Below are 20,940 nucleotides of genomic sequence, written 5' to 3' on the forward strand. Positions count from 1 at the left end.
CACCATCTAGTGCTCATAATTGTAAAACAATTTTGTCATGGTATGAATCTATTTAATTAATTTCTGTGAGTGAAAAGTTTTTATGTTTTTTACCTCACAACTTTGGACCGATTCTTTGTATTTGAAAGCTGGTCCCATTTCAATTTGGACCAGTTCTGATTATGGTTTATTTCATAAAATAATATGGAACGAGAATCACATTAAAGTAATGGCGTTTTCGATTGGCAGTCCGGAAGCGTCCGGAATCATTCTGAAAAAATTTTATTCACACAAAACTGTCAGTTTTGTACGAATAAAACGCTTTCAGAATGATTCCGGACGCTTCCGGACTGCCAATCGAAAACGCCATAAGAATTTTTTCAATGAGTGGCCCTAGTACACAGATCGAGCTAAAATTTGGCACATTTTTTTTCCTATTTCTTCGTTTTTATTCCGTGAAGCAGAGCTTTATTCGGCTTAACTTCTTGGCTAAAATTTTGGATAGAATTTTGTATGGGGCCCCGATTTTTATACCATGCCTTAGACGTCGATAGCTTATTTATTTGCTGTTTTATAATTATTCATAAAGCCTACTACATTGAAACACAAAGTGAAAAAAGTACAAAAAAGTTTCTAATTTTTCAATAATCAATCAATAAATTTGTTTTTGTTATTTTGTACTTTTGTTTACTTTTTATACTTTTTTTGCTTTTGTGTTTCGATGTACATAGTTCTAGCTTAAAATGAGTATCGGTTTTGAGGCCAAATTAATTCAAAATATGAATGTAGTGTAAAAACTATTTATTCGTTTCAGTTATTCACAGAACCAGAATAGGTAGATCCCTTGATGTAGATACGTTCATAAAACTAATAAATATAACAACAATTTATTTCATATAGAATATATTTTAATAAAAAAATTAAAATGCTTTCATTAAAGTCAGTATATGTACTAACAAAACATTATGATCAGACACTTTTTGTTTAATCTAAAATAAAACTTAAAATTATTTTTATTAATCATTCGTACCATGTACTACCAGTCGTATTGAGGATCATCATCGAAACCATTATCTATGGGAGAGAATGGTGGTATGAGATTATCACTTTCCTTACTATCGTCCTTAACTACTTCTTGTTCGGTCGTAATTGTGGACTTTTGCAAAACACTTTTTATTACTTCATTAACAGGCACTTTAACTTTTGTAGTTCGCCATTCTTCTTCATCGATTTCCAAAGGATCATCATTTGCTGTCTTTTTTTTAACATTAGATGCTAGTTCCTCATCTGTTGTAGCAGAAATATTTTCAATTGGTTTATCTACTACCAGAGGTTCCTTAATCACCAAAACCCGTTTTGGTTCATTGCTGTGCCCTGTTTCAGCAAAATGCATGTGTAGTTCACCTTTTGTTTGAAATGTTTCATTACACACTAAGCACCCACACCACCTTCCAGATGTGTGCGTTCTCAAATGAATAGTCAAAGCACTTGGTTTTGGGAATATCTTGTCACAAGATGTACACGGGTACGGTCCGCTATGTAGTTTCATGTGTTTCGAGAGTACAGCTGACCTGGCGAATGGCTTATTACAAATTGTACAAACGTAATCTTTAGCTCCTGTATGGGTGATCTTGTGCGAATTAAGGTCTGTAGATTTTGGAAAACCCTTGCCACAAACATCGCATTTGTAAGGCTTTTCACCAGTGTGACGACGCATATGAACCACATAATTAGATTTGCTACTAAAACTTCGTCCACAGTAAGAGCAAAGAATTTTTCTCGACTCGGCATTTCGTGTTCCTTCCTCAGTGTGTGTCTTCATATGGGATCGCATATTGTCTTTTCTATTGAACCGTCGATTACAGATAGCGCACTCAAACTTCATCTCATCGGGAAGATGCACAGCACTATGACGATTGAGATGCTCATGACGTGTAAATGTTTTTTCACATATTTTGCAAGTGTACGATTTAGGACCTTCATTAACTTTCTTTTGTTTCTTTTGTTCTCTGGCCTCGGCTAAATTGGCATAATATTCCAAATTTACTTTAAGGAGAAATTTCATAAAACGTTCTGTGCACGGTACTGGCTTTTCGTCACTTTCACATTGAGTTTTTAAATGATGGATCAATAGATTCATACAGACGAATTTTTTTAGACAATAGTCACACTCAATGACCAAGTCTTTTTTAGTGTGAGCAGTTTTTTGATGAAACAACGCTTTGTATCGTCGATCGAAATTCTTTTTACACATTTCACAACGATAGTTGTTGTGAGGTATAACATCATTAGCATCGTCTGAGTCTGTTTCCGAGTCACTTATGTGCAGCTCAACTGCTGCTTCATTAAGAATGCAATAAAATTGAGAATAACGTTTAGCTTGGATTTCCTGTAGTATAAAATTAAAGAGCAACAAATAAATTAAACGATTTCTAACAATAGTTAATTTTTTTTTTAAATAACATGTTTTCTTTGTTAGCAGTAAAGTTCTTATTTTCTACATCTCAATTTCGTTTATAACAGTAAAGTTCTTATTTTCTACATCTTAAGGAAAAAAATTAACTCTCTACGCCCAAAGATAACCGAGCAGTTGCTTAACGAACACAAATAAAATCGGAACAACATTGCTAAATAATAATTTTTGTTAATATTTCGGGTTTAAACATTCCAAACAAAAAAAAGCAAATTCATTATTACTTGTTATACCATTTCTTATCGATTTGGTTCACTTTCTTTTTGTTCAAACAAATAAAGGATAAAAAACAATTATTTAAGGGTAGTTTTTTTGGGAAGCGAACTATGGACTTATTATGTTATGTAAATGGTTACCAAAATAATAATTTCATGTAGTTTGGGGTATCCCAAAAAAGTGGATCCTGCAATTCTGCCTATTTGTCCGTCTGCATATACAGACATATATGTACCTCGAGCTATAGCCTCAACTACTTGAGCGGTTTAGTAATTTTAGATCATTCTAAGGCGTAAAATTATTTATACTTGATTTTAATTAAACATTTTTTAACCGTTATTGACGGTACCTGTTATAAAACCGTTTTTTTTTTTTTTGTTTCGTAAACGACTAATTCGATTTCAACAAATAAAACTATACCGAAGCTCTTAAATAACCGTAATTTAAAAATTTTAACAGATTTTCAAAAAGCAACTTTTGAAAAATCAACTTTTGATGTATTTTTTTCCTTGTTGAGAATTTTTTCATATTTGTCGTTGATTTAGAATTAAAAACAAGATAATAATTATGTAATATTGTGGTTAAGGTGGTCCACGCTTGTATGGGAAAAATAAAATTTTCAAATAAACGTTGGGCGTTATTTTTGATAATGTAATTGTATATTTTTTTAAATTATTACCTACTTAAAATTTGCCAACCGAGCTGACGCCAAAGCTTCAAAATTCATAGTTAACTTTTGTAAATAGTATTTAAAGATACAAACTAATATATGAATTACTTACTTTCACTGCTTATGAGCAAAAAATAATGTATATAGTTTTGTAAGCCGCTGATAGCTCACGGCATCAGAGCCGAAAATTTAATTTTTTTAAAGAACTTAGCCTCATTGCTCGAAAAAGTCCTAGAATATCATTTTTTTTTCCGTTTTAATTTTATTCCCTTTTCTTACCAATAACCAAAAAGTGTTAGAGGAGCAAAATTTATTACAAGCATTTCAATTGAAGGAAAACGCGAGTTTTTTTTGTGGTTAGTAATGTCCGAGAAACTAACTGCGAATCGTTACGTTTACGATATACTGCTTTGCCACGTCTTTTTTTATGCTGCATTAATTGAAGATCATATTCAAATTCTTCCACCGAAGAGTTTAAGATGCGTAGTAACAGACCTATTCTGATATGATTAATGACTTCACTTTTGTTTTGAAAAACTTATGTCTTTCGAGGTAAAGTATTTTGCTTTTGAAATTCCCAAGCAGAACTCTTCGTTAATAATTAATTTTTTACCTTGTTTGGAGGCTCAAACAAACAGTACAATAAGACAGTTCTCATAACCTATCGAGCATTTGCTGGACAAGCTAAAGCGAATAGGAAACCTAGCTCCCGAGACTTTAAGCAACATGTTTAGGGGAACAAAAAGGATTACTACAACAGACAGCTATGAAATTTATCAGGTGAATTAAGAATTTGTGCGAGTGTAGTATTGAGGCCTTCAACTGAATAAAAATTTTAGATGCTGATAGATACAAAATTAAAAAATGTTCTCTATTTTGTAACTATTATAACCTATTTATTTATAAAGATAGAAAAAGGTACTACTAAAATATCTTACATACTAAAATTAAGTTTACCTGTATCACGAACTGTTGAATGGTTTTTGAATTAATATTTCTCTTATGTGGATTAAGAATATTAAATATTTCGGATTTTTCAAAAGTTTCCATATCAAAAGAGTCTTCTTTCAAATGTGTTGCCATATGAATCCGTAGATTATAGATCTTACTGAATCTACAACTGCAAATAAAACACTCGATAAATTTGCAACCATTTGGTATGCATTCATCTTCTTCGATGTCTGATTTAGAATCTGTATCGGGGTCAGGATCATTATCAAGTTTCGTTTGAATTTTATTCGAGTTACAGGAATTATTAACAGACACATCGTTGGTCGGTATTGGTTTGGTAGTTGGTTGAGTAGACTTTATTTTCCTTTTAACTACTTTGACATTCGTAGTTTTTTTAACTCTGCAATTCAAACAAAATATATCAAAGATTGTGTAGGTTGATAGAAATAATTCCTACCGTCTGTGAAGTGTTCTGCGATGGTTTCCTTTGTGTGTTCTTATGACTTTCTGCTCTTCTTGAAACTCATCTTGTGAGCTTTGAGAAGATAGCTCTCCATCGTCTGATTTCGGAGCTTGAGATTTGTATAGTATATAATATTATTAATCTTTTAAACCAAAAATTGAATTCGAGATTACCATTATCTTCGGAGCAGTCTGCCTTGAGTTTGCCCATTGAATATTTGTTCGAAGGAATATATCAGTGGTAAATAATAATTTATTTTATTAAAATAATTATATTAATGGAAGTACAAATTTTATATATTCAATTGTTAATTGAAAACCGTAAATTAGTTAGAAAAATAAAATTTAATACATGAATAAAAAAATAAATAAACTTTTGAGTCATGTCAGAAAGTAAAAGGATGTGTTCAAAAAGTACTATAAAAAGGTTTGTTTGTTTGTCTGTTCAATAACCACTGATTCCTAAGGCCTCTTCCCGATTTTTGCGATCAACTGGCATAAAGGAGCTCACACACCAAAAATGTGTTCGGTAGAGGTACAGGTATAAAAGGGGCATTCATGGAATGGTGTTAACTCTGATAAACGTGGTCAAGTGGTAAATGTGTCAAAATTGCATATGGGTTTGACAGTTCGCTGGCCACATTTACCATTTTACCAGATTTACCCAGAGAGTCCTAAAGGCTTGACCACACTGGAAAGGTATGCGGTTGTGGTACGGGTAAAGACATAACTACAACGGCTATTTTTTTTTCAAAAAGTGAAAATTTTAAAATGTATTTTGTGATAGTTTTTCCAAAAACAAATAGCGGTAGAAAGAAATAAACAAATTTTACTTTTGTAAGATTGGTCATTGTAGTTGTACCTGAATTGTATGAAAAACAATTAAGGCTTGGCCACACCGGAGGGTATGCGGTAGAGGTACGGGTAGCGGTAACGATATTTGTATGAAAAAAATTCCACATCTGAACGTTGATATGTCAGTTTAGAATTTTTTTCATACAAGTACCGTTACCTCTACCCGTACCGCTACCGCATACCCTCCAGTGTGGCCAAGCCTTTACAATTACCGCTACCTCAAAAGCGGTAAATGTATTTGTGGTGTATTGCCACACAATTTTGTTCCGTTACCTGCACCGCTGCCGTATACTTTTCGGGTGTGTTTGTTCCTTTAAGAATTAGAGCCTGTTTTCACTACACTGCATAATTTGCTAAATTACCTCATTTAGATTGTAGTTGAAGCAAGCTATTAACCACACCAAAAGGTATGCGGTAGCGGTACAAGCAGAGGTAGGGGCACTTGTATGAAAAAAATTCCACACCTACTGGATCTTGATGGAATTTTTTTCAAACAATCACCCGTACCGCATACCCTTCCGGTATGGCCCTTCAAGGCTTGGCCACACTGGAGGGTACATGCGGTAGCGGTACGCGTAATTGTATGAAAAAAATTCCACATCTGAAAGTTGATGTGTCAGTTTGGAATATATTTCATACAAGTACCCGTACCGCTACCGCATGTACCCTCCAGTGTGGCCAAGCCTTCAAGCAAGAAAACTGAGTTCAGAAGAGACACTCCGACCGAGAAAAACGGGGTTGCACTCACACACGTGCAACTTTTTGTGTATGAACACAAAGTCGAAGGAGAAATCGTGGTGAAAAAACCAATACATATAAAATCGGCTCCGCGGTGATTATAATTTCCATACTAATTTCAGCCGCCTTCGGACCCGTTTCATAGTCGAAGTCGGACTCAGCTCCGCCTGAGGCGGAGCGGATTCGGACCTTAGAGGATATATATAATATATGGAGTGCTTGTTCCAATATCTAATACATTGTAACGCCATATACATGGATAGGGGTCGCTGCCTTCGTTTTTCAGTGCGAGTTCGGTTCCACAGCTGTGAATAAACACGCTTGTTGATGAAAGCCATCTAATGAAAATAAAATGGAGGCATGCACTCATCGAAAAACTTAAAGAAACTAGAGCCCTCTATAAAAGCTTCACGGAACTAACAGCACAAGCACTCCATATTTTATATCCTCTAAGATTCGGACCAAGGTCGGACTCGTTTTCTTGAAGGGGGGTAAGCCTTAAATTTTTTTTAAAGGAACGCTGCTAATTTTCCCTGCTGAAAAAATGATTAACTCAAACAGTACTTTTGTAGCTCAGTTTTGTCGTTTTTCCAAAATCCTAGTTGAAACGAGTTTCAGCTTAGATTAGACCTCATGTACAAGTGTGTCGAGTTGAGAAATAAAAAAAAAAAACAACTGTGCAATTTACCGTTCACCGTTAGTTTTTGTTTTATAGTTTTTCACAATTTTTTTTATTCAGCTAGTTCTTTAATTTTTTATTTTAATTTTTGATTATTTTATATTTAAATTATTTAAACAAAATGCCATTTGGTAAGTGTATTATTATTATAATGAAAATAAATATCTAACCAAACTATATACCAAGAAATAAATGATGGGCGAACTCCGCCAGCCCCAGCCATGATGCTTACCACCGTTCAAACTCGTTCAACACCTCGTTTAGAACGTAATTCACCACATGGCCACAACCGGCAATTCAAAGATGTCTCGAATCTCAAAGTGAATCAGCGAAGAAGTCGTTCATTTACCCCTGTTAAAGGTGACTTCTATTTGCGTTCACCCGAATTATCGCCCATAGATGCAACAATAAATCGTCAGCATACGCCAGATGTTTGTCGACCTACTTCACGTGGTGACTCTTCGGTTCTCGAACAATCGCTAACTCCGGGTGATTATAATGTTCTTGAGAATTCGCTAACACCCGTTGAATTTAAAGTTCCTACTCCAATAGTTGTAAGTATTAATTAATGTATAAGAATTTTATTTATTCAATATTTATAATCTAAAAAAAAAAAAAACAGAGAACAAATGATGGCACAACTCCAACAAGATCTATTGATCATCATCATGTATTTGGCAGAGAAGGAATCCAATTTGAAGATCCTAATCAAACTCAAAGTTTAGATAAATCGGCTTCACATGGTTATTTGAATCACAAATTGGAAGTGCGTCTGATTCTGAAGAACGCCGGCATGCAACAATATATTAAAGCATTTGATAAAGAAAAGGTAAGGTTTTTTTTGCATATTCAGTTGTTTATGTATTAATACAGGGTGTCCTACAGCCACCGCCCCAAATTATAACCATGAATTCCTGAGGTCATTTTAGTCGAAAAACTTGAGAGGTAATTTTCTCGTTTTCGTCCCGTCTTCGAGTTATGACGGTTTTTATGATTTTTGCTCTCTTTTCCTTTAACTGGGTTTATCTTTGCCAAACTAAGTCTGATTCGTAAGATTTTTGATATTACAGTAAAACCCGGATAAGTACCTCACCTTAAATGCCCCGTTTTGTTAGGCACTAAAGCGGGTAAGTTACTTACAAGAACCCGCTTAAGTGCTCATAGGCACTTATCTCTATATTTACTTAAAAATATAAAAAAACATGTTTGATTACACTGGCAAAAAACAAAAAAAAGTCGGGAGCAAGAACTTTGTAAGTTGATTTTAATTAACTTTAGTGTGCTTAATTCAAAACTGTTTACAGTTTTATTCTATCACGTCTAGTTTTTGAGCTACACTCCTCACTATTTTCGCTATAAAATCCCAAAAACTAATTTTCAATTTAGTTCTTTTTGATGTTTAGTCAAAAATATATATATTTTCCCGTAATATGGTGCTTTTTTTAAGTCAAAAACAGAAGACGCAAACTGGAATTTGGTTCAAAAACCATTCATTTCTTTGGAAAAAAACAAGCAAGTTTTGGAGATATTTATCATAAATTTCTTTTTTCAATGTCTTCGAGAAAAAAAAAATAATTTGAAAAAAAAAATAAGTAACTTAAGGACGTTTTAATATGGCGTTTCGAGATTGCATAAGTAGTTTTGGAAAAAAAAATAACTTAACGGTAATGTAATTTGACGTCAAATGTACCCAAAAAACGCGTTTTTGACCTGTTTATATTCAAGTATTTCGAAAACGTGACGTGCTAGTGAAATTTTGACTTCGGATTCGGACTCAGCACACAAAAATTCTTTAGAAAAGTAGGGTTTGCTTCCTGCTCTATTTTCGTTGCCGACCAATGTTATTAAAAACAGAATCTTCACAAACAAAATAACTTTGAAAGTTTAAAATAACTAACTACTTAGTTTCTACTTTTAGTAGAATTTTTGAATCTTAAAGCTTTTTAGCAAATGAAGTTTTTCTTACTGCTGAAACTTGTTTCAAATGTGTACTTAAAAGAATTTCCTGCAAGTAAATTCAATTATAAGTATTTAAAATAGAAGGCAGTTAAGCGAAAGGTACTCAAAAGATGAGTTTTATATGAAAAAATCCTTAAAATTTTGGTTCTAAAAAACAAAGGCACTTATGCGGGTTAGGCACTTAAGCGAGAGGCACTTATACGGGTTTTACTGTATAACCAATCAAGAATTTATTACAGTTTTAGTTTGTCTCAAAACTTTTTTTTCTGCGGACAACTGTTTCTCCGCAATTTTGCATCAAACACAATAGTCTAAGTGCCCATAGCAAAGTAGAGTGTAGGTATAACCAAAATGTGAGTACGCAGTTTTATAGCGTTATGCATTCTAAAAACGAATTCAAAAGTTTGGCGGCTTTATCGCGGCCTTATATGGTTTTTAGGGGGTTAAATATGGCGAGTTTTCCAGTTATTGCGAGTAGGCTAAATTAACACGTTAACACATTCTAAAAATCTGATGCTCTGCCATTTTCCCTAGACCTAAAGACATCAATCTTGACGATGCAATCAATAGAACTCAAGATATAATAAGATAATAAACGAAAAAAATTAATACTTAATTACGTGCTTTTTTGAATTAAATGATAATATGAAAGTGAAGAAACTTGAAAAAAGAAAAGAATTGGGTTTGATGCAAAATTGTCTGCAGACAATCTAAAACAAACAATTAAGGGAAAAGAGCAAAAGTCATAAAAACCGTCATAACTCGTAAACGGGACAAAAACGAGAAAAATTACCTCTTATGTTTTTGACTTAAAATTACCTCAGGAATCCATGGTTATCATTTGGGCGGTGTCTGTGGGATACCCTGTATAGTTTAAAAAATGAAAGGCATAAAAGTAATGGTATTTTAAGGCCACAGGCCAAGCAAAATGTACAAAAATTAAAGCCATATGCAGTTTGACATATGGTAATAATTTGCTCTTCGACCTGGTAGCGACCCCCAGGTGTTTGAATCTTTGGTGTATTAGTGCATTGCAAATAGGTACCCAGAATGTGATCTGATAACATTTTCTCCTATTCGGCAGTACGCTTCGGGTCCAATTAAAGGGGAATTTGATTACGTTTTTGCTAAAGAGTCCGCCTCCTCGTTTTATTGGACACCAACGTGCCCTGGTGCTGGTACAGGTACCCAGAGGAGAGTGACTTTGTTTATTTTTCCAAGTTCGTTAAGTTTTCCCTACACTCCAAAACTAGCTTATAGTTGATTTCGTAATGTAGTACATACAACAAAGTGACAAACAATTTTGATTTTTCTTTTTGTACGACATTTATTACTCGTTATACGACGAACTATTTGAAAAAACAGCTAAAATCTTGATTTTAAGATCCGCAACTGCAAACTCAAATACATACATATCATGAAAACCCCATCACCAATATTTTACCCTTGGTGCTTGATCTCACCTTTCATTTGATAATAAATTTATTAGTGAACGCACTGGGCCCAAAAGTGGGTCATCTCCATTAAAGTCTAAACTAGCTGTTTTGGCTTTTTAGTCTTGTACCGATGGATGGTATCAAATATTTTTTGCTCACGTTATAGACTTGAAAAATTTCCCAAATTTTAAGGGTTGGTATTCATAATTGTTGTTTAACTTAACGTGGAGTTAATTCAGTTTAATTTAAAATAGCATTTACATACTTCAGTTTTTCTTAAAAGCAATTTAAATAGCAGGGGTATTCATGTAACCGCGAAAACCCCAGATAAACCTTGTAAACCAGATAAAAATGGTAATAAAATTTTTCCCCAACCCTGATAAATTTATCTCAAGAATTTGATGAGGACACGAAGAGATAAATCTGATAAACTTATGAAATATAATTTTTCACCAAACAACTGGAAAATCAACACTGCATTTAAATCATTTGCTTGAAAAATTGAGCAATTTATACTTTGTATCATTCTTGGCAAGCTTACGTACAAAAATCAAGTTATCGCTTATCGATATCTAATTTTGCGAAAATATTTTGTGTCTGTATCTTAACTAGCAAGACTGTTCCTACGGGTAGTAAGGAAACTTATCTCATTGCATGAATTGAATATCCTAAGTGTCGAATATGGCAAAATAAAAATCAACATGTTTTACGAGTATGTTCTTAAAATATCATTTTAACTTGTTTAAAAGTCCAAAAAATTACACTCATTTAACAGAAAAAAATATTTCCTACAAGAAGTTCCCTGACAACAAATAAACAAAGGAAAAAATAATGAAAATTATTTTAATTTTAAGTGCAGTGATTGGATATAATTGAATTTAAAAGTTCAATTGACCTCAAATCCTCAATGACAGTCATACCTGGGCGATACGCATTGGAGTTGAGGTCAATTGAACGTTCCCTTTTTTTAGGGAAGATCAGTTAAAATTTATTTATTTATTTTAAAATTTGTTTTTAATGTTTGAACACTTCCGCCAATGATATTTTGGAAATATGTAAAAGCTATTACAAAAACTTGACGACTTTTTGTAGAATTTCACATTTTTTTTTTTTTTTTTTTATAATTTACGCGCACTCAAGGGGTTATGACTACCCTTTATATGTTAGCTATTAACACAGTGCGAGCGTTTAGGAAACAGAAATAGGATTAAGTAGGAGATAACGATGTACATTTGTCTTAAATGTTTGCACATTGAAATGGGAAGGAAAAATAGAGTTGGGTAAGGAATTCCAAATTCTACAAATTGTGAATTAAAAGACCTTTTCAATCAAATTTACCGTTTAGTGTTTTAAGTGTAACACCTATATTTTTAACGCTTTATATTTTTTAATTATAATTTTAATTATCGAAAATATTTTTACGTCGAGTTCTAAGGATGTGAAGAAATGCTAGAGTTTTAATTACACTAGTCAACAAAATTGAACTTTTTTTGCCACAAGAACCAAGATATACTTTTCTAGAGGTTTTTGATGTGCTATACTCGAATCTGAAGTCAGAAAAATTTGATTGGACTTCGTTTTTGAGATATTACCGTTATAAAATGCTAAAAAACGTCATTTTGGCTATTTTCGAGCTTCTGTTTTTATGTCGGGTAATTCGTTATAAACAAATTTGTAACGGTGATTATAAGAACAGATATTCTTCTTTTCCAAAACTGTTTAAATTTTACCGATATCTCTGTTATTGCTCGAGAAATCTTAAGTTTCAGTTAATAGACTAAAGAGAAACTAAATTTAATCTAAAGTTTAAAATGTTTGCCACAAGAACCAAAATATACTTTTCTAGAAGTATATTTTATATAAATATAGTATATAAATATACTAGAAAAGTATATTTTGGTTCTTGTAGTAAAAAAAAAGTTTAATTTGGTTGGCCAGTGCTTTTTCTGAGTCAAGGAACGCTACTTAATTTAATATCTCGGGCAGTAAAAGAGATATGGGAAAGATTTAAACATTTTTTGAAAGAATAAAACCAGTTCTTATAGATACCGTTACAAATACCGTAATATTCAAAAACGGAGGCCAATACAAATTTTCTGACTTCGGATTCGAGTTCACCACATCAAAAACCTATACCTAGAAAAGTATATTTTGGTTCTTGTGGCAAAAACTTTGTTGACCAGTCTATTTAGACTATTTTTCACCATTAAAACTGAACGTTCGTTAGAAGTGGTTTTAATTATTTAGTCAACAGCTGTGTGAATATTTTAATAAACATTTGAAAGCCTTGAACTGATAATTTCCATTTTGGCAGTTATTATGTTTACCAAACACCCAAGATAAGTATTTAATTTAACCTACTGTGATATAGTACCCTTTTAAATTTCCACATACAATGTACGTCTTGAAATGTGACTGTAAAATTAAATCCCAGACTCAAATTGTGAATAATGAATTGATAAAAAGCAACAAAAATAAAATTAAACAAAAATTAAATAAAAATATCCCCAATGATTAAAACCAAAAATAAAAAAGACGCGATTCTTTTTTTGCGTTGAAAGTAGTTCAGTTTTTAAAACGCTGTTTATTGCTAAGATTACCTTTTTGAAGTTCTCTGAAGTAAAAGCTCGATCGTGGCCGTGAATATAACATTGGTGAAAAAAAAATCTCAACGGGGCGTAAAAAACGCTCTGTCTTTGCAATGTCTTTAGAGGTGAATAATTGTTTACTTCAATATAAACTTTCAAAAGCTTTAAACAAAAAAACATTTGAAAACCTTAAACAAAAATACCCAATTTTACAGTTTTTACAAAATACCCCATATTTATAAAATACATTTTCTAAATAGTTGATAAATGTTTCAGATGGATTTTGGAAAATTCCTTTCTCTCTGTGAAGAGGATTTGCTGCGATTGGGCGTGAAACGAAAAATGGATCGGAAGGTCATTTTTAGTATTATAAATGATTTAAATGCCAATTAATTTGCTTTTTAAATTTGTGTTTGCTTTTGTTTTTTTGTTAATAATTTCTGATATTCTGTATGTATAAAAAATAAATTGTTTTAATATTGTACATTTTTTGTATTATCAATTCGTTGTCAATCTCTACTACTCTTTGCTTTTATTCTCCAATATTTTAGCTCCTCAAAACGTTTAACACATTTTTTTGTTTTACCTCAGTTCAAAGAAAGTAGGGCTTTATTAATAGGCTTAATTAGGAATCCCATTCGTATCGGAAATGTTGTTCTATTGTTTTACCTAAATGCAGTATTATTAAAAAATGATACATGTATTTACTGTACATAATAATTGATAATGTCTTTTATTATTTCAATATAAAGTAGGTACAAGGTTCGTATATGAACGAATATATTCGATTTTTTCGAGAGATATTGAATAGTAAATAAAATCTTTAACAAAAAAATAAATAATGTCATATATTTATTGTTTTTTTAAAAGGCAGAAGCTATCACATCCGAACCACATATAATATGATTCGAAGCAACAACAATTTTTGAACCAGTCAACTGTCCAATCAACTCACAAGCACCGATTTCCGCATAAGTAACACCACCTACAACAAATATAAAAACAGTCTTTGTTTTCATTGGGAATACAGAATTTCCCTCGTTTTTCTTAATCATTGACTGTACTTGTTTTATATTACTAACACCCGGCAGTGATGCAAGATGCAGTTCCATTTTCTCAACCATACCCAACTTTTGTGCAAGATCGTCAATTCCTGTGGCCTTAACCAAAAACGAAGCCAACTGGGCAATTAGGGGAATATATAGTCCATTGAAGACATAACTCGGGCAGTTAACTCCGCCACCTGAGTCTCGAGGATAATTGCTTTCAGCACCGGCTGTCGATACTAAAAGTCTTAAACGATTTGCATTTGCCTGGAATTCGGTCTGTTGGAATTTACCCAGTGGCAAGTTCGAGAGTAGTTTTGATTTACCAATTTTTTCTTCCTCAAGCGGCGGCAAGAGGCCAGATCTAGCCAAGTAGTGGAACACGTGAATATATCGATAGCCGAAATAGTTGCAGTAATTCCGAATAAATGTTGCCAACTCTTCTGAACTGAATCCCATTGACAAATGGGCAAGACACATAAGGCGAATACTATTGTACTTTTGTCCATTAGTTGTCAATGCCTCATCAATCTCTGTAAGCAATTTTTTTCGATTGGTATTATTGAGTATGTCTTCCTCAAGAGATTGAACCTGTTGAAATGATGCACCCATCTCAGCGATGACTTTTTCGCTTGCCTGCAAATGTCTGAGAACTTTTGTTTTGAGCTCTGTTACTTTTGGTAGCTTTTTGGCCACATAATCATGCATCTCATCCAGTTTCATTTTATTCAAGTTTAAGACTTCAACGCCAATAGCTTTGGCTTGTGCTTTAATCATACTGCTTGCTTGAGAGAAGTGTTTATAGCGATTTTCGGCATAGATTTCGTCGTTAGCCGAACAGAGTCGAACACATGGTATTTTTTCTTTGCCACTATCTTGAGGCGGTTGCTGCTGGTCATGGGAAATTTCAAAAATTTTCAGCTTTTGGACGGAAATTTTATTAGATTTTGGTTGGATTTCAACTTCACCTGCGCGATATTTTAACACCTCTAGCAATAGTCCTGAATAAATAGCAGGTGTAAGGAGACTCGAAGGATAATCCTTATCCCGATCGATTATGATCATTGATGAAAAATCACTGTGGCCAGAGCGACTTACAGACGATGGCCAAGGCCCCAAACTATCAATCATATGTAGAATCTCTGCCGAATGTTTGCCATAAGATAGCACTATATCAGGCTTACCGCAGATCATGAAAAATATTCGTAGAGTTTGAGCGATGGATGATAAAATGGATGTGTCATGGTGTATAAAAACGCTCTTAAACACCTGGAATTATATACATCATATTTAGTTTTTTTGTATTGCTGGATTATTTTTTATAATTATTATTTTACCTTTTTTTTACTTCTTTAAATCTAATAAAACGCGAAACAATTCAAAAAATGTGTTCAAGAATGAGCCAACATAAAAACGAATGTTAAAAAGTTACAAAAGGTACGATCAACAAAAAACGTCGCTGCTTTGGCTGATCATGTCAAAGAAAGTGGACATTCTCTTGATTTCGATTGAAGTAAAATTTTAAACTCAGAAATAAATAAATTTAAGTTGCAAATAGATGAGGTAAACCAAAATATAAAAAATGAAGAGATTGTATGTAATTATAAAACTGATAAACGTGATTACACAAATACATACTACAATTTAATAGTCAATGCCAATTTAAGAAACAATTAAATTCATGACTTAGGATGGTTTTTTGTACTTAAAATACTTTTATGAAAAATTTGTTAAATGTTTAAAAATTTTTAAATTCCAAAACAAATGTCTGCTTAGATTTAATCTATAAAAATTGTTTACGAATGAAATCATTAATTATTCTAAATATTTTTGGTTAATATATTATTGTATTTTTGTACTTTACGCATGTTTCATTTTTTCATTATAAGGGAACGGATTTTTTTAGCTGCCTTTTTTTCTGCGTAATCGTAAGAAAGTATAAACTTTATACAAACACGATAATTTTGGCTTTTTTTTTGCCTCTTTTACCCGTTAGTGCCTTTTTACTCATCAGTGCCTTTTTTGTCTATTTTTTTGCAATTTTAATTGTTTTTTTATGCCTTTTTTAAATTGAAAAAAAAATCTTGAATCTAGAAACATACACAATAATAGCTTGAACTGAATTTGCTATTTTGTTCGACCTTAACACCCAAATTTTCGAAAGGTTGCGAAAATCAGGTAGTCTTGAGAGACATATTTACTTTTATTTTTTTTTTCCAAAGGACACTGTTTGGGCAAGTGTTCCCCTTTTTTAAAAATATTAACGAAAATGAGTTATTAGCTGCGTTCCTTTGGAAATATTTTTCTACTGCTTAGTACTTAAAACTACTTTGAACTACTTTTGCTATACTGAAAAAGTAGTTCAAAGCAGCTTTAAGTACTAAGCAGTAGATAAATATTTCCAAAGGAACACAGCTATTGAAAATTCACTACTGTTTTCAACTTCAATCAGTGACTAAATAGTAGTAATAGTTGAACAAAAAAATTCTGTAATTAATGGCAACATCAACTCCAGACTTCCCGAAAACACTGAAGGTCTTTCAGCTCATTTAAGACGCTAATCGCAGTAAGCTGTTTCCTGAAAACATTAAAAAGCTTTTGGAAGTTCAATACTTTCATAATTAAATATCAAGTTCTTTTTTGTTTTTATTTAATAAAGCCCTTTTTTGCCTATTATTTGATTTTTATTTGCCTTTTTTTAATTTTGTATACCAGATCCTGATGATAAGCTAAAAATATCCTCTAAATATAGAGATTATACAAAAATGCGTTTTATTGGATTTAAAGAAGTAAAACAAAAGGTAAAATAACCTGGAATTATTATTATTTTGCTGTTCAAAAAACTAAAACATAAATGATAAGCTTACTTGAGGAACTTCCATGCTTAGCACACCATTATCGAGATAAATTAAGTCCCAGTTGAAACGATGCAACTGAACAATGCCATATAGTCCTTCTTCTTCGAGCAATGTCTGGAAACACATGTAACAATTAGGCACACAAATTATATGGAAACTCTTGAAGCCGCTGTTCTTATCCGAAGGTTTAGCACTCTCATGAGCATGAATTTGATTCAGAACTTTACGATATGTTGACAAAGTATTTGGTATCATGAAAACTTGGATATTATCTTGTCTAGCAATTGTATTCTCGGGGTCAAGTTTGTAGATGCGTTGAATACCCTTTAGCCTATCAGTAGAATAGATAAGATAGATATTCAAAGCCTAGGTATTAGTTTAGAAACTTACTTTAACCATGATGCAGCACATATGTGTTCCAATGGCTTGATCAGAGATGTATCTAAAATAAGATCTTTTTTATTCGGTATTGAACAAAGAATTGATTGAAGTTTTTCTTGGGCAATCAATTGAAAGCCTTGTAGCTTTTTATTGATTGTGTTATCCATTTGATTGGGAAAGTGGGTATTGTGCGTAAAGATTTATTTCATTCTTAATTATTCGAAAAAAGCTTATTTAAAAATTTAATATAACTTATCAAAAACAAAAATGTAGAAAACAAGAAATAACATTGCAGACAGACAGGTGACATTTGTGCATATGGGTTGTGCAGAATGCACACGCACAGCTGTTTGCGGCGAATTCATTCTATCTAACAATAAAAGGTACTGCCAGATACTAAACTTGAAAAAGAATAACCACAATAAAAAATATATGAGAAGATGTATTTTGAATTCCGTCGAATTCGCTTGCCCTCGAAAAAAATTCAAAATACCTACATGTGTCAAAATTAAAATAATTAAAAACATAAGCAACCCGGTTTTATATAAAAAAAAAGCCTGGCTTCACGGTGATTTTTCAATCACTTAACCAGTCAGGTTGTAGGCAAGAGGGATGAGGATTTTCCTCTTTTTGACGTTTGTTCCTAGAAAATGTAAATGGGAACGTGATTGGGTACAACACTGCCCCAACTAACACATAACAGCTTCTGTAAATTGAAATCTCGCAGGTAATACTTTTTATACAGCTTGTATTGAACTTTCTTCAGAATTGCTTATATAAGTAGTTGTTTAATAACTTGTTAAACAACTTCTAATAACTTGTTAAAATACTGTTAAAGAAACTTTACCGAAGAAAGCTTGTTTAGTGAATTTATAGAAGCTTTACAGAAATTACCAAGTTTTATATTAGATTGTTGGTTTTGATATTGAATAATCTAGCTCGGACACTTTTTGGTTTTGACATTGAATAATTTAGCTCGGACATTTTTTTTCTTTTGATATTTCTGCTATTTGAACTGATAAAGTTTTTGATTTCATTAATGAATGTACTAGGATGGCCAAGTGGCCCAAGTAACAATTTAACTTGCATAAGGTCCATTTTCTTCGATTCGGCAAGCTATATAGTTTGTATACGTTTAGTTTAAGGCTTACTTACGCAAATCATCCATTTTGGAAAAAAAGAAGGTCTCCTTAAGGCTATCTGGAAGAGTTTAGAAGAAGCCTTGTAAATATAATTTAAAGAAGACCTTTATAGGACCTTTTTGAGCCGCTCTAAAGAAGCCTTCTATTTTCAAGTGACAGAAGGCTTTCATAAGACCTGTTCCAAGAGGTTCTTGTAAGTATGCAATGTTTTCATCTCTCAAGTATGCAATGTTTTTCACCAATAAGTATGCAAAGCTTTTATCCTGCAGATATGCAATGTTTGTAACGCTTTAGAAAAAAACACTGCATTTTTATGTGAGGTTTCAATTAGCTCCCTTTTTTCCACTCATCTTTAATATTCGAGTATGGTCTACTGGTAAGGTGCTGGATTGGTATGCAGAGGTACGTGGGATCGATTTCTGGCCGGGCCATGTGATGAAAATAAAAAAATGTGTTCTTTTTCAATTAAATTAATATTTTCATCATTTCAGAACAACAGAAAAAGCAGTGGAATTTACAAAAAAAGAAAATAAACAAAATACGAAAAAATTAAAATAAATAAAATAATATGTAGAAAATACAAAACAGAAAATATCAAAAGAAAATAAAAAAAATGAAATAAAATTCAATTAATTCTTTTTTTTGTATGCATTTTCTACACCATTTTCTAAAACACCTACAACAACTTCTATAAGGCCTTATTATAACATCCTACGCAAGTAATCCGGTTTGTGCATTAGATAAACCCTCTGCAGGAAGACCTCCTTAAGGCCATTTTAAGCTGTTTGTCACAAGCTATTAGCTTGTGGATTACCTGTGAAGGAAAGTCCTAAGCAATTTCGGTAAAATGCGCCAAAATTATTTGCATAAGACCTGTCCTTCTTGTTATGAAAGCCAAAAAATAGGTAGCTTGCATTGACCCTTATGAAAGCTAAATTGTTACTTGGGTGGTGGACTACCACCAAGCAGATACGAAGTTCAAACACTGTAGTCGAATCACAGCACACGATTACGATTATACGATAAGGTTTTGACTATTGCTGTCTCCGTTTAATCTGTAGAAAAAGATAGGGACACATAGCGACCATACGTTTACGACAACGTTTACAACAACTACATGAGATCTTGCTTGAAAAGCAAGATCTCAATAGTTGTTGTAATACGTGTTAATTAATGATATATATGGATCAAGTGGGATAATAATAAACGGCTTACATGAAAAAGTACAAACCAAATTCGCAGCCGTGTGCCTTTCACGCATGGTGTGCCTACAGAGATTAAAAACTAATAGAATGTTATATCTTTGCCGCCGGGTGCAAAGGGTTTAAGTCACAAAATTGCACTTTTCGGATTTCGATGAAATAAGAATAACATCTTTTTTATTTGGTATCAAAAACATAAATTTAGGACAACTTTTTTCTATAAAAATAAGAGGATCAATGCTCAAAAATTCAAGGATTAGCTCAACTTCGCATTTTCTGGCAAACTATCATTTATGACTTAACCCCTTTGTACCCGGCGGCAAAGATATATGATTTCAGATTAACGGCCATAATATTCACTCTGGATTTAGTTTAGATTAAAGTTAATTTTAAATCTAATCGCTTAAATCCGAATTCCATAAGTCCAAGAATTTAATTTTTTGTTCACATTATTCACTCAAAAAAAAAAAAAAAATTATGTGCATTTATCTTTATTTTTCCTTCTCAAAATACTTGACAAAGCAACTGAATACTTTGAAAATGAATTTTGCATCTGGATTTATAAAGTTAAACAGACCTCCAGAGAGCAGTTTAAAATTTTTATTTGGATTTAACAAGGATTTAAAAAATTAGATTTAAGATTGGATTTAAGTAGTGAATATTACGGATTTGGATTTATTTTGACATTTCTTTACACCCTACCAACAATTTTGCTTCTATAATGCTTTACAGAAGCAACAATTGCATCTGTAAAGCTTTATAGAACCAAAATTGTTTGTCGGGCATCCAGATGTATTTTTAAACTAGTAAATAATGTGACCATAAAAGATAAAATTCAGGATAAGAAATCACATCAAAACCAATTGAAAAAGAAAATTCTTTTATTTTATTATGGTCCTATTATTTCGATAAGACTTGTATTAAGAACTATAAAAGCTCTTCCGAAATTATCTGTCAAATCTTAAAGCTTTGGTTGAGCTTTGGTAAAGCCTCGTTTAAGCTTCTTATAGACCTTATAACCTGACTAACAAATTTGCTTCTATAAAGCTTTACAGGTGTTAATGTAGCTCCTGTAAAGCTGTATAGAAGGGATATTGTTTGTTTTGAAGTACATTGTTACTTGTATAACCTTCTCCTTTTTCCATGCCCAACAATCTTATTAAAGTTTAACAGAAGCTGAAATGTAGCTTAGCAGCCAGGCCCTCCCAACTAACATTTCAGCTTCGGTTAAGGTATTACAAAAGCTACATTTCAGCTTCTTTTAAACTTTAGTAAGGTTGTTGGGCATGGAAAAAGGAGAACGTT

The 20,940-nt window shown here is 32.5% G+C and overlaps 3 protein-coding genes across 6 annotated transcripts; 1 reads left to right on the plus strand and 2 right to left on the minus strand.

Moving 5' to 3' along the window:
- Positions 1–865: 865 nt before the first annotated feature.
- Positions 866–5,150, minus strand: LOC129914745 (zinc finger protein 25-like). The gene is made up of 4 exons (XM_055994102.1): positions 4,926–5,150; positions 4,747–4,861; positions 4,296–4,689; positions 866–2,368 (listed from the first exon to the last, which is right to left on the minus strand). The coding sequence occupies exons 1-4, from the start codon at positions 4,960–4,962 to the stop codon at positions 1,016–1,018; spliced, it is 1,899 nt and encodes a 632-aa protein (XP_055850077.1). The 5' UTR covers positions 4,963–5,150; the 3' UTR covers positions 866–1,015.
- A 1,871-nt stretch (positions 5,151–7,021) lies between these two features.
- On the plus strand, positions 7,022–13,490 carry LOC129914748 (protein matrimony-like). Of its 4 annotated transcripts, none has more exons than XM_055994109.1 (4): positions 7,022–7,154; positions 7,210–7,577; positions 7,646–7,852; positions 13,267–13,490. In XM_055994109.1, the coding sequence occupies exons 1-4, from the start codon at positions 7,145–7,147 to the stop codon at positions 13,312–13,314; spliced, it is 633 nt and encodes a 210-aa protein (XP_055850084.1). In that variant the 5' UTR covers positions 7,022–7,144; the 3' UTR covers positions 13,315–13,490. The 4 variants fall into 4 exon arrangements, with proteins under 4 accessions (XP_055850084.1, XP_055850083.1, XP_055850082.1 ...); XM_055994108.1 differs by having other exon boundaries at positions 13,283–13,490; XM_055994107.1 differs by lacking the exon at positions 13,267–13,490 and adding an exon at positions 9,894–10,058.
- A 219-nt stretch (positions 13,491–13,709) lies between these two features.
- Positions 13,710–17,617, minus strand: LOC129914744 (vacuolar protein sorting-associated protein 33B). The gene is made up of 3 exons (XM_055994101.1): positions 17,301–17,617; positions 16,920–17,241; positions 13,710–15,321 (listed from the first exon to the last, which is right to left on the minus strand). Exons 1-3 carry the CDS (start codon positions 17,456–17,458, stop codon positions 13,870–13,872), a joined length of 1,932 nt encoding a protein of 643 aa, XP_055850076.1. The 5' UTR covers positions 17,459–17,617; the 3' UTR covers positions 13,710–13,869.
- Between the last annotated feature and the right edge of the window lie 3,323 nt (positions 17,618–20,940).

The sequence above is a fragment of the Episyrphus balteatus genome, chromosome 3, assembly GCF_945859705.1.
Source record: "Episyrphus balteatus chromosome 3, idEpiBalt1.1, whole genome shotgun sequence".
Taxonomy (NCBI): domain Eukaryota; kingdom Metazoa; phylum Arthropoda; class Insecta; order Diptera; family Syrphidae; genus Episyrphus; species Episyrphus balteatus.

Coding starts and splice junctions, on each gene's coding strand:
- LOC129914748 (XM_055994107.1), top strand. Junction 7,578..7,645: donor AAGTTCCTACTCCAATAGTT/GTAAGTATTAAT, acceptor AAAAAAAAACAG/AGAACAAATGATGGCACAAC. Junction 7,853..9,893: donor AAGCATTTGATAAAGAAAAG/GTAAGGTTTTTT, acceptor TGGTATTTTAAG/GCCACAGGCCAAGCAAAATG.
- LOC129914745 (XM_055994102.1), bottom strand. CDS start 4,962: ATGGGCAAACTCAAGGCAGACTGCTCCGAAGATAATG. Junction 4,862..4,925: donor AGACTGCTCCGAAGATAATG/GTAATCTCGAAT, acceptor ACAAATCTCAAG/CTCCGAAATCAGACGATGGA. Junction 2,369..4,295: donor TTCAACAGTTCGTGATACAG/GTAAACTTAATT, acceptor TTTATACTACAG/GAAATCCAAGCTAAACGTTA.
- LOC129914744 (XM_055994101.1), bottom strand. CDS start 17,458: ATGGATAACACAATCAATAAAAAGCTACAAGGCTTTCAATTGATTGCC. Junction 17,242..17,300: donor TGTGCTGCATCATGGTTAAA/GTAAGTTTCTAA, acceptor TTCTACTGATAG/GCTAAAGGGTATTCAACGCA. Junction 15,322..16,919: donor TAAGCATGGAAGTTCCTCAA/GTAAGCTTATCA, acceptor ATATAATTCCAG/GTGTTTAAGAGCGTTTTTAT.